Raw genomic sequence first — 12,650 nt, 5'->3', positions numbered from 1 at the left:
AGTGTTTTAAGAAAGTGGGTGGGATTTTTGCAGAGTACAGCTTCTGATTGGCCACTGCAGATTTGACTGGCTATTCAGATTTTTTATAACCGTTGCTTTGGTGGCAGCTGCTATTACAGCACAGGGATCCTCACTGTGTGACTGAAAGTAACCTATGGCCGCCATTTTGTGGCTAGCTTCACCTCCAGTGGCAGCCATTTTATGGCTAGCTCCACCTCCTGTGGCAGCCATTTTGTGACTCACTCCGCCTTCTGTGGCAGCCATTTTGTGGCTATTCCCGCCACACTTTGCTAAGGCTCAAAAAGACTGGGGACTCCAAACTTGCATATTTTTAAATAAAGCCAGAGTTTCAAAGAACAGTGTAAGCTTCTCTCATATAAAGAGTTAGATTCAAATCCAGTAGCATCTTAGAGACCAACAAGATTTCCAAGGTGTATATTTTCAAGAGTCGAAGCTGATGAAAGGACTTTTGGCTCTCACAAGCTTATGCCCCAAAAAATCTTGTCGGTTTCTGAGGTACTACTGGACTCGAATCTAGCGCTTCTACTGCAGACAAAAAGGACTATCCTCCAGAAACGGTTGTCTGAAAGAAACGGAATTATTCTCCCTTCTCCTGAAACCTGTTGCCACGTGAGGAAGCTGGGAATGCATAGTTACATATGACATCTCAAGCTACAAACACAGCCTTGGCCATGAGGCATAAAGACTGTAGCGCTCTTGGAGGCGAGCCATGCACCCTTGCAAACAGTGCAGCAAACCATCACGGTTTATTAACCCCCCACCCACCCAAGGGAAAAGAAAAGTCAACTCCCCCCTGCATATTTCCCAGGGACTTCTATTAAATGAAACAGAGCCCTGCCCCCAGGGTCAGGCCTGCTAAAATCTCCAGCTGCGTGGAGATCTTTGAGCTATTTCTGTTCTTTGTCTTTCAGGCCAACTCTGGAGGAGGCCCAGGAATGGGCTGAATCGCTGGAAAAAATGTTGCTTCATCCGTGTAAGTGCTCTGGTGCATCAGCGGTTAAAAGGGGTTTGTCCATCTACGGTTCTGTCCAGTGCATTCTTATCCAACTCCTTCTCCAAGGCATTCAGAGTATATCGTTTTCCTTCTGTCGTTTGGTCCTCACGACAATCGTCTAGGGAGTGGAAAAAAGTGAAGGATCCACCCAAAATCATGTAGCTGGCATCATGACAATGTGGAGAGGCTGTGCCTGAATAGAGCCACTGTGGTTGATTCCCCACTGGCAGAGTCGACCTAGGTTTGACCTAAATTCGTCCCAGCAACTCCCCACTGCCGCTGAGTTCAACCTGGGTTCGTTTCAGTTCTGCCCCCCTCAGAACTGGAATTTCTGATTCCAGTTCTGAGGTACAGCTTTTTCCCCGAACCTAGGTTGAACTCAGTTGGAAGCTAGACAGTGGGGAATCGTCCATGGCGACTCTCCCATTCAGCCAATCAAGAGCTGTGTTTTGGGCATACGCAAAGTCACGGCGGGAAAAGTGTGCCTTTAAAAAAATTTAACTGCTATTTTCGAAGCTACGATGATGCGACGTTTTGGCGCCAATTCTATGTAGCTGCGACGTATAAAAACTTTTTAAAAGGACGCACGCTCATGTTTCCCGCCATAAAACAAGAGCCAATCAGGAATGAAGAACGAAAGAGGTACCGAAGATGATCCAGCCCTCTGAGCTCAGTTCCAGTTTAACTGTCAGTTGCTGTGGGGAGTGACAACTGGTAGGTCAGTACCAGTTAAAGGAACTGTGTCAAACCTAGGTCGACTCTGCAGTGGGGAATCACCCTGTGTGTATGTTCCACTTGCTGTGAAAGTGACAGTCAGATGGATTATCAGGCTGGGATCCTCAGATAATCTGCATCCACCTGGAGACGATTCTGCTGCTGCAATTCAGAGGCACCTACAGTGGCAATGCAGAGTCTGACCTATAGTTTCCCCAGCACTTCCTTTGACTCTGGCCTTCATGGCTGCCATCCCCCTCCCCCTAGAAATCTTATTTGGGGGGCTTTTAAAAAAATCAGTAGTTGGCATTGATGTGCTGCAACATTATAAGGATCTATTGCAACCATGTATTAATTCCCAGCTTCCATTTTTAAACATAGGCTATTAGTCCTTTTTGTTGCAAAGTTGTAAGGGGAAAGGTGCAGCCTTGGGTGCATTGCTTTGTGTCATTTATTCCCCAAAATAATTGTGATTCTTTGACGGGCGAAGAACACATTGGCTCTCCGCACGAAAGGAAGGGAGCTCAGAAGGGCCAAACATATACATATATTTGGCCCTCCTGGCCACTCAGATCTATGATGCTAACAGCATTTAATTGGATTATTTTTTTTGCTTAACTCCTCTCCTCTTCAGATGGCCAGCGTGCTTTCCGTGCTTTCTTGGAATCCGAATTCAGCGAAGAGAACCTGGATTTCTGGATGGCCTGTGAAGACTACCGGAAGCTCCGAGGCTGCGACAAGCTTCAGGACAATGCCAGAAAAATCTATGACCAGTATGTCACCATCCAGGCCCCCAAAGAGGTAAGGAAACCTTTTGGCCTTGGCTGCACGCTGGACTTACAAAAGCGCCATCCACAATGCACAGAAAAGTTCGTTTTTATACCCCGCCTTCTTGTACCTTTAAGCCGTGGTGGGATCCAAAAATTTTAGTAATAGGTTCCCATGGTGGTGGGATTCAAACTGTGGCGTAGCACCAATGGGCTAGAAACGAATGCACTCAGGCGCAGGCTGCCACACACGCCGGTGCACCTCCTGCTAGACTGCTTTAAGTTCTGCGCGCTACTGCTGAGAGGAGGGACGTAACTAAGGCAAAAATCACGTGGCAAAATCACCAATTCGTAACCGCCTCTCGGCACACACAAATAATTAGAGAGCTGAAGGCGCCAGCCAGGGTGGAGGTATTGCTTCCTGCTCTGAGCACATCCGCTTCTCCGATCCCTCTGACGTCTGTGGTCAAAGAGGTGGGGGCTTCTACAAAACTTCTACAATTACTACAAACTGTGGGCCTTTCCAAGTGATTCTACCTTAAGCCCCTGCACACTCTCCTCTCTAAGTGGCGCTGGGTCCCCTGGACACTCCCAATTTATTAGTGGGCGGCGATACCAGCATTGTGCCGCTTCGACGCTGCCACGTTGTCGCGCCACCTCAGCGCATGGCATCCCTGGCGCTCTTGTAAACGGCTCCTTTTGATGACCCTGCGTGGGGACACCCAGGCACACGCCAGGGATGCCGCGCGCTGAGAGTAGCGCGCGGCATAGGGGGGATCCTCAAGAGTGGGGAGATGCCCCTTGTCCAACCAGTTAAAGTGGAGCAATCAGAATAAAGAGGGAGCAGCAGTGGCATAGTGGCTAAGAGCAGGTGCACTCTTATCTGGAGGAACCGGGTTTGATTCCCAGCTCTGCCGCTTGAGCTGTGGAGGCTTATCTGGGGAATTCAGATTAGCCTGTGCACTCCCACACACGCCAGCTAGGTGACCTTGGGCTAGTCACAGTTCTTTCAGAGTTTCTCTCAGTCTCCCACCCACCTCACAGGGTGTTTGTTGTGAGGGGAAGGGCAAGGAGATTGTACGCTCCCTTGAGTCTCCTACAGGAGAGAAAGGGGGGATATAAATCCAACCTCTTCTTCTTCTTCTTCTTCTTCTTCTTCTTCTTCTTCTTCTTCTTCTTCTTCTTCTTCTTCTTCTTCTTCTTCTTCTTCTTCTTCTTCTTCTTCTTCTTCTTCTCAGTAGCTATGATTGTAGTATTCCTACTTCCATTCCTTTCCCCCTTTCTTTATGATTGGTCCCTCCTGTGTTTGGCGCTTTTCAGTCTTTTACTATAATTGTCATACGGTTGTGTTTGCGTTTTTATTGGAAGCCGCACTCAGCCTGACGTGTCTGGAAAGGGCGGGATAAAAATCTAACAAATAAATAAATAATCAATTATGTTATATTGTCTATTTTGTCTATATTGTCCCTCGTACCTTCGGGACCGCATTACCCCATATGTCCCGGTCTGACCTCTGCGTTCAGCAGAGGCCAATTTACTGGAGGTTCCTGGCCCCTCAGTGACGCGGCTGGCCTCCACTCGGGCCAGGGCCTTTACGACTCTGGCACCGGCTTGATGGAACACTCTACCATCTACCATCCGGGCCCTGCGGGACCTTGGAGAGTTCCGCAGGGCCTGTAAGACCGAGCTGTTCCACCGGGCCTTTGGAGAGACCAGCCGCTGAGGGTGCCCCAGCCCCCTCCCCTCTGCTTCATATGGGTCCCTAACACTTTCGGGACCCACTATTCTTTCTTGGGAGGGTTACGTAAGGGTTTCATGGGACGCTGTTTAAGGACATAACTGTTGTTTTAAATTATATTTCAAATTATATTTATGATTTTATGTATGATGTTTTATACCAGTGGTGGCGAACCTTTGGCACTCCAATTGGCCATGCTGGCAGGGGCTGATGGGAATTGTAGTCCATAACATCTGGAGTGCCAAAGGTTCGCCACCATGGTTTTATACTGTACACCGCCCTGAGCCCTTCGGGAATAGGGCAATATATTAAATCAAATCAAATAATAATTATTATTATTATTATTATTATTATTATTATTATTATTATTATTATTATTATTATTATTTATGGGCAGAGGAGCTGGGCTTAAACTGGCTGTTCATTGATCTCCTGCTCTTCATCGATCTGCCCTTTAACATAGTTCAGCTCCATAGTGATCAATCTGTGGACATGATCACCTGTGTTCCTTCTTGCAGGTGAACCTCGATTCCCAGACCAGAGATGTCACCAACCGGAACATTTTGCTCCCCACCCGCAGTTGCTTTGAGCAGGCACAAAGGCGTATCTTTGGCCTGATGGAGAAGGACTCGTACCCCAGATTCCTGCGCTCCCCAGTTTACCAAGCTCTGGTTCAGCCAAATGGACAGGACCCCAATGGAGCCATGTAAACCCCAGGAATGACGAGGACTGGAAAGGGGCCCTTTCTTAGGCTACTGCCAGGACCTTGAGACTGTGCGCTCCCAAAAAAGGAAGCAAGAGAGGCAGACTGAGCTGGTTCTCAGAGGCTCATGCTGGACGGACACACACAAAAAGCAATTTAAATATTTCTGAAGCAAGATTAGCGTGTGGAAAGTTTGGAGTGGGGAGATTTTGGTGGATCAATCATAAAAAAAATACAGAATCAGAGGCAACACAGTGGACAATTGAGGCTTCCGTGATCAGATGTTACAAATATGAAATACGGTGTCATGCACACGTTTAGGATTCTGGGATGCTTCCCTACAGCGATAAGGAAGATGCTGCAGAAGAAGAGAAGCTACATCTCGCCGAGTCTCCAAGAGGGAGAAAGTTCGGTCTTTTGTCTCACCTCACGTCTTTGGTGCAGTGGTATCAGGGACTGAGCAACTGGGTCTATGAATGGCGTGGAGCTCGCTTTAGAGCAGCGGTTCTCAACCTGTGGGTCGCGACCCCTTTGGGAGTCGAACGACCCTTTCACAGGGGTCACCGAAGACTCTCTGCATCAGCGTTCTCCATCTGCAAAATGGATAAATGTGAGGGTTGGGGGTCACCACAACATGAGGAACCGTCTTAAAGGGTCGCGGCATTTGGAAGGTGGAGAACCACTGCTTTGGAGAGCTACCTAGGAGTGTTTGTGCTCAGGCTGCAGCGCCCTCTTGAGGCGTGAAAGGAAATGTATAACATTGGCCCTCATGAGATTGGCGGACAGCACAAAGGTCCTGGATTGACCCGGCCTGGTGTAAATGCCAGGAGCCAAGTCTCCTGCCTTCTGGTGGTCGACAAAGCAGTGCCTTCAGCTCGTTGCAAGCGGGGCTCCAAGACTCCAGCCCCAATTGCAGCAACTGACCCTGAACTGGAGAATGTGTCCACCACAGCTTTAAGTTTGGGTACAGGTACCCAGAAATTCAGCTTTGCTGTGAGACGAAGCCCGTTAATGGTTACAACCCGCTAAGGTTTATTTTTGCAAAATGTAGTATCTCATAGAATAATTTTCCCTGGCGATCTTTCCTCTCAAAATGTTTACTTTATCGCATGCACTGGTTTGGAAACCTCATTATTCACTACGCCACCAGGGGGCGCTGGGTGTCTGCGGCTTAAGCTCACCCTGGGCTTTGGAAGCAATAGATCTCTCTCTCTCTCTCTCTCTCTCTCTCTCTCACACACACACACACACACACTCTGCCTGTCTCTCTGGGCAATTATGCAGGGTGCACAGCAAACATGAATTCTGCATGTGTACCAGGGCATGCACATCAATGTTTCCTGTGGATGACACTCATGTGTATGCATAGAATCTTTTAATTGCTTGTGTATTTATTTATTAATTTGGAACATCTGTGCTCTCGACATGTAAACCCTGGAGAGTCGCTTCCGTTATTTTAGTGCAATGAGGAACAAGGCAAACAGCAAGAGCAATGAAAGGCCGTATCACGAAATTTAAGACCGGCGCTAAAAAGGCTGTAGCAAAAATAGAAGGGATCAAAACCATAACCATGTAACCGGAAGAGCCATTGATAGCAGCTGGTGTTTGAAATCAGTATCAAAGCAGAACAGGTGTAAACACAGAACCTAAGAGATTGGCCAAAGTAAAGGTGGTTTTACTTGACTCTTAGGCCGTTTCTGCACGGCCAAATAACAGCGCCCTAGGGATGGAAAAAACACCGTCCCTGGGGTGCTGGCCCCTGAGCGAGGTTTTTGAAAAGCGATGTCTTCCCGCCGGCGCGGTGCTAAGTGCACCGGCGGGAGGGCGCCGCTTTTGGCTCCCCCCCCCTCACCTCTCCATCCAGTGCAGCTCTGCAGGGCTGGAGGGACATGCCTACGCTGCCCTCCGCCCCCTGCAGAGCTGTGCTGGACAGAGAGGTGAGTGAGCTGGATGAACTGGGGGTGGCTCCGTGCGGAGCCGCCTCTCCAGTTCGTTACATCTTCAGGTCCACACGCACGCTACCGTGCAAACGGCCTTGGAGCCTCCACTGGCACAATTCATGCTGGTGGAGGTGCGTTTCCGCCACCGTGCGAAAACAGCCAAAGTTTGATACCAGGCAAATTGCTACAGGAAGGGAGTTCCAGAGCCAAAGCATCACCACAAAAAGGCTCTGTCTATTGTCTATCATGATCCCCACACACACAAACACAAACACACACACAACTTGCCTCTCAAAGCTGGCAATTGCAGAAACTCTGTGGAAGTTACATCATAAGGAACCATGGCATGGTCAAGACTCTCAATTCTCAGACTGGTTTAGAATCGTCAAGCTATGAACCGCCGCTCTGAATTTAAGCCAGTCTCATCTTGTGTCACTGACCACATGTGCTCCTTATAAACTGGACCTTGGCACTGATTTTTGAACCCACAAAAGTTGTTGGACAGTTCAGTGGTTGTCCTGGGGGAAAAAACCCTATTAAATTTAAAAGTCCCGAACATAGCTTTATTTTATTTGCATAGGTTGTTGAAGCTTCATACATCCCAGTTAGTTCTACAGTTCTTTGTTTGAGCTGAAAGGAATTAATCCTGATCTCACGGCTCAGTAACTTCAGGGCATCTTAGCACCAGAACAAGAGGCAAGAACTGCAGGTTCTTCAGGACCAAGGACAGCAACGGGGCCACACGGATGTTGCTCCAGTATTGACTTAGTCGTGTGTGTGTGTAAAGTGCCGTCAGGTCACAGCTGTGTTATGGCGACCCCATGGTGTTTCCAAGGCAACAGGACGCCCCGACGGTTGATTTTGTTATTGCCTGAGCCTTCTTGGGCAAGTGGGCTTTCGCATTCTCTGAGAGAGAACTGTGACTGGCCCAAGGTCACCCAGAAAGCTTCATATGAAGGAGTGGGGAATCAAACCCATTCTCCAGACCAGAGTCTGCAACTCTGAAGCACTACACCACAGTCACACTGGCTCTATTGGCTAGTTAACATTAATTAAATCCTGGAGAAAAGGCAATTGGGTGGCCATTTTGGCGAATAGGCTCAAGGATTGCAACAGGCAGCCCAATCTGGAGGGGGGAGCATTAGAGTGGAAGTCACCACTGTGCTGTCTCCAGAGAGGCAATCAACAGTGTGGGTGCTGGGTGAGAAGGAGAAACTCCTTTTTCCTCAGGAAAGCCTATAGGCGCGTAAGACTTACTCCCCCCTCTACACCAGCATGGTGTCCTGCAGTGCAGGCATGACGGCATGGAGGAAAACCTCCGGGTTCCTATGCCACAGAGCTATGCAGCCCCCCACCGCTGAGGTAAGTCCACCTGCACTGGCATCCATGCCATTTTGGCAGTGCTTGCCCTGGAACCGAGCCAAGTGGGCGGGATCATCTTGGTGCCTGTTTCGCTCCTCGATCGTGATTGGCGCTTGTGTTACGGCGGGAAACGGGAACGTTCTTTTTTTTTACAGTTTTTACAGTTTACAGTTACATGCGCTTTCTGCCCGTCACGACTCTCCCGTTCTGCGCATGTAGCGGCTTGTGATTGGTTGAACGGATGAGGTGTCGTTTCGATGCTTCCCCGCTTCGAAGCAGTATCGACCTTGTTCTGGCAGAAAAGTGTAGTTCATAACTGCGACAAGGATGTCGCAGTTCTGGGGGGGGGGGAACTGAGACAAAACAATGTTGAGCTCGGTGGCAGTGGGGATTCACTGAGGCGAACTTAGGTAGAAACCAGTACAACTCTGTCAGTGGGGACAGCCCCTTAGTCTTCCTGGCACGTCACCTGCCAGCTGAGATGTAAGTCTGCCGCAGAACAAAGGATTGTGAACAGCTGGTGAGTCACTGGAGAAGGTCTCATGCTTCTTGTTACCACCAAATCACCTCAAAAGGAGACTCAGCCCTGTGAACGTGCTCTGACTTCCCTTTTTAAAGTGCTTTCGGTAAAGGACTGCTGTGCATCAGAGAAAACATGTTGGCGTACACTACAGCCACTGTTAACTTGCCTCTTCTATTTGAAACAAAAAGATGCCCCTCAGCTAGTTGCTCAATATGTGTGTTTCCCACCCACCCAAATCATTCTTGTTATTCACTCATCTGTTCCTTCTTCTCCTTCTCCTCTAACTGGGGAATAAAACAATCCAGCAGTTGAACACCTGAGATGGAGTCTGCTCCTCTCAGACAGCTGACAATGTGCCGGTACCGGAAACGGACCCACTGTGTCTTCTCCTCCTGCCGCCCAGTTATCTGACGAGAAACAGAACCAGTGATATACGTCTTTGCATTTTGGGCCTCCCTCAGCAGCAGCCAACAAATCGGGGCAGGGAAACTTCGAGGGAAAAGACAACATGAGGGCATTTCAAGAAAACTCAAAAGAGGTTTTGGCACGGGTGGGATTTCTTAGGGTGGGAGCAGTGGTGGGATCCAAAAATTTTAATAACAGGTTCCGACGGTGGTGGGATTCAAACAGTGGCGCCGCCACACACACAGACCTCCAGTCCCTATTGGGCAGGGAGGTTGGTTTAGCAACCCCTTCTCGGCACTCGGAAAAAATTAGTAACCGCTTCTAGAGAAGTGGTGAGAACTGGTTGGATCCCACCTCTGGGTGGGAGTAGTGAACACATCTCTATTTGCTGTATTGTATGGTTAAGAACATAGGAAATGACTTGCTGGATCAGACTAATGGTCCATGTCTACATGGTATTTGCCATGTTTATCCACCTGATAAGAACATAAGAACTCGCCTGCTGGATCAGACCAGAGTCCATCTAGTCCAGCTCTCTGCTACTCGCAGTGGCCCACCAGGTGCCTTTGGGAGCTCACGTGCAGGAGGTGAAAGCAATGGCCTTCTGCTGCTGCTGCTGCTCCTGAGCACCTGGTCTGCTAAGGCATTTGCAATCTGAGATCAAGGAGGATCAAGATTGGTAGCCATAGATCGACTTCTCCTCCATAAATCTGTCCAAGCCCTTTTTAAAGCTATCCAGGTTAGTGGCCATCACCACCTCCTGTGGCAGCATATTCCAAACACCAATCACACGTTGTGTGAAGAAGTGTTTCCTTTTATTAGTCCTAATTCTTCCCCCCAGCATTTTCAATGAATGCCCCTCTTGGTTCTAGTATTGTGAGAAAGAGAGAACAATTTCTCTCTGTCAACATTTTCTACCCCATGCATAATTTTATAGACTTCAATCATATCCCCCCTCAGACGTCTCCTCTCCAAACTAAAGAGTCCCAAACGCTGCAGCCTCTCCTCATAGGGAAGGTGCTCCAGTCCCTCAGTCATCCTCGTTGCCCTTCTCTGCACTTTTTCTATCTCTTCGATATCCTTTTTGATGCATGTGGAAGGCCTACCAGCAGGCCTCAACAAATCTCTCATTGCCTCCCCCACCCCCCCAGCAACTGGTGTTCAGAGATACACTATTTCTGAACACTGAAGTTCCATTTAGCTATCAGGATTTCTGGTTAGTGATGGGTAGGGGGCAAGGAAACAACAATTATATCCCTTCCGGACCATCAACAGTTTTCATCAAGTGCTCTTTGTGGTGACTTTTTGTGGGGCAAGAGTGAACAATAAGATGCAGAAAGGGTTCCTTATTTTTAAGAAAACAAGCTGAAGTTGCTTGTATTGAGGAAGAGAAGGGAAATGCAGAAGTTTCCCTTTTAAAAAAGTGAAGACTCTTTCTTCATCTCGGTGAGGAGAAGAGCAACTTACCCAGAAAATGACAGAAGTTCCTTCTCTGCGGTGACGGGTGGATTATGTTGAACATTTCCACAGCAACCTTTTTCTCCCGACTAGACTCTATTCACTTGCTCATTTGTTCTGGAGCACCCAGATGACTGTACCTTTCAACTCACCGCCATCTTGTCCCTCTCAAACACTCCCAAAGGACCTGCTGATTTGCAGTGATGTGTGGTCATCCATTGCAATCACAGCACAGTCTTTCCAGGTGTGACCTGAGAGTCAAACTAGAGGTGAGGGTGGCAGCCATTTTGTTTCACCGTATCAGGTCCATATTTCTTTTTTTGTGTCTCTCGTTCATGTAGAAAACAAAGATGGGGGGGTCTCGTTTAAACATCAAAAATGTTGTGGGACAAGGGGAGTTGTACCCTCCACCAACTAATTTCCTTTATCACCCAACACTTTTTCTCCCAACATGGCTACTGTCCTGGAAATGAGGTGATGGCAGATGACAGGGAAGAGAATGGCAAGAGACTTCGGAGCCATTTTCCTTCACTTAGGTCGATTCCGCACTTGCGTTTTCGACCTAAGTTCGAGCTGCGTTCGACCTAAGTGCTCCGCACAACCACTGGGATCGACATGGTTTTGTACCAGCTTCGCCCCGTGTAACGGTCAAATTTCCGACTCCAGTTGGGAACTACTACTTTTTCAGGGAACCACGCTCAAACTCAGCTCGATTCTAGTAAAGTGCGGAATCTCTGGTGCCAGGAGTCCCCCATTCAGCCAATCACAGCTGAGTGTTTCGCATGTGTACAGCTGGCCAATCAAAACAACACCACCTTTCTCGGCCCCTCCATTCCTGTGGCAGTTTCTTTTTTTTTAATAACGTGTGTGGGCATAGGCGGAACATGGCCGTAGAACAGTAGCGAATTGGAACAGAGCGGCTTAAGAGGCACAGGATGATTCTGCCCTCCAAGCTGGGATCAAGCTGGTTGCAGTGGGGAACAACAACGGCTTCAACCTAGGTTAGTACCCTTCTCAGGGAACTGGGTCGAACCTATTTTACTTGTGTGCGGAATTGCCCTTAGATACTCATTTAGTGTGAAAACAGACTATGCACACTCAACTGGTTCTGGTGGGTATTTCCGGGCTGTGTGGCCGTGGTCTGGTGGATTTTGTTCACACTCACTTTATATGTGAATGGCCCACATATGGTTTGATAAACATTGCTGAAAACCTCATGTTAAGTAAACACCCTTGTTCTGTCCCCCAAGTAAAATAATCTGAAGGTGCCCTGTTCTTGGGTGGAACAGAGTGGGAGACACACAAGCAAGGTGTAACAGTTCAAAAACAAGGTTTATTGCCTAGAAGAATTGAGACCCTAACTCCTCCCAGGGTCTGACTAAAATAAAGTACTTGCTGGACTGGAACAGTTTGAAGCTTGAGACTTTTGCTCTTTCTTTGACTGCTTCCAAGAAAGTCTACTTTGTCTGTGCTTCTTCTGGGTTCCTTGAGTGTCCTTTATCTGGATTCTACTTTCTGTGCACCTTAACTTTATGCTGTCTCTATACACCTTAGACGTCTCAGATATTGCAGCCTTCCAACCTTAGACTGACTGACCAGGGGGATTACTGGGTAATAACATGAAGACTGCCTCTAGGGAAATTCTTAAAGGGACTAAAATTCCCTCTATTAGAACACCACACAAAGAACTAAACCCATTCTGGCCACAGGGACAACTGACGCTTAATGAGAAAATAATAAGAACTTCTCTGGGAGCATGACAACCCTGACATAATTCTTCTTTCATGCCTGGCTTGTCATTACCTGACCTCCTGTCTGATTTAAAACATCCTCCTTCCAAAACGGAATTCCTTGAGTTAAAAGTGAATCCAGTCAGACTACAGTTTTTCAGTTTTCATTTTATTTTATTTCCCTCACAATAGAACAGTGGCAACCATGAATTCACACACAGGCAGACTTGCTAGAATCCAAATATTTATACCAGGTCGAGCCAACCCAGAGGCATTGTAATCTCTGTCTACCACA

The 12,650-nt window shown here is 48.0% G+C and overlaps 1 protein-coding gene across 1 annotated transcript; it reads left to right on the top strand.

Moving 5' to 3' along the window:
- Positions 1-861: 861 nt before the first annotated feature.
- Positions 862-6,369, top strand: LOC125430138 (regulator of G-protein signaling 4-like). Its single transcript, XM_048491919.1, has 3 exons — positions 862-994; positions 2,364-2,530; positions 4,753-6,369. Exons 1-3 carry the CDS (start codon positions 979-981, stop codon positions 4,942-4,944), a joined length of 375 nt encoding a protein of 124 aa, XP_048347876.1. The 5' UTR covers positions 862-978; the 3' UTR covers positions 4,945-6,369.
- The last annotated feature ends 6,281 nt before the right edge of the window (positions 6,370-12,650 follow it).

Source organism: Sphaerodactylus townsendi, linkage group LG03 (assembly GCF_021028975.2).
Source record: "Sphaerodactylus townsendi isolate TG3544 linkage group LG03, MPM_Stown_v2.3, whole genome shotgun sequence".
Lineage (NCBI taxonomy): Eukaryota > Metazoa > Chordata > Lepidosauria > Squamata > Sphaerodactylidae > Sphaerodactylus > Sphaerodactylus townsendi.
This window is presented reverse-complemented; position numbering and strand designations above follow the sequence as displayed.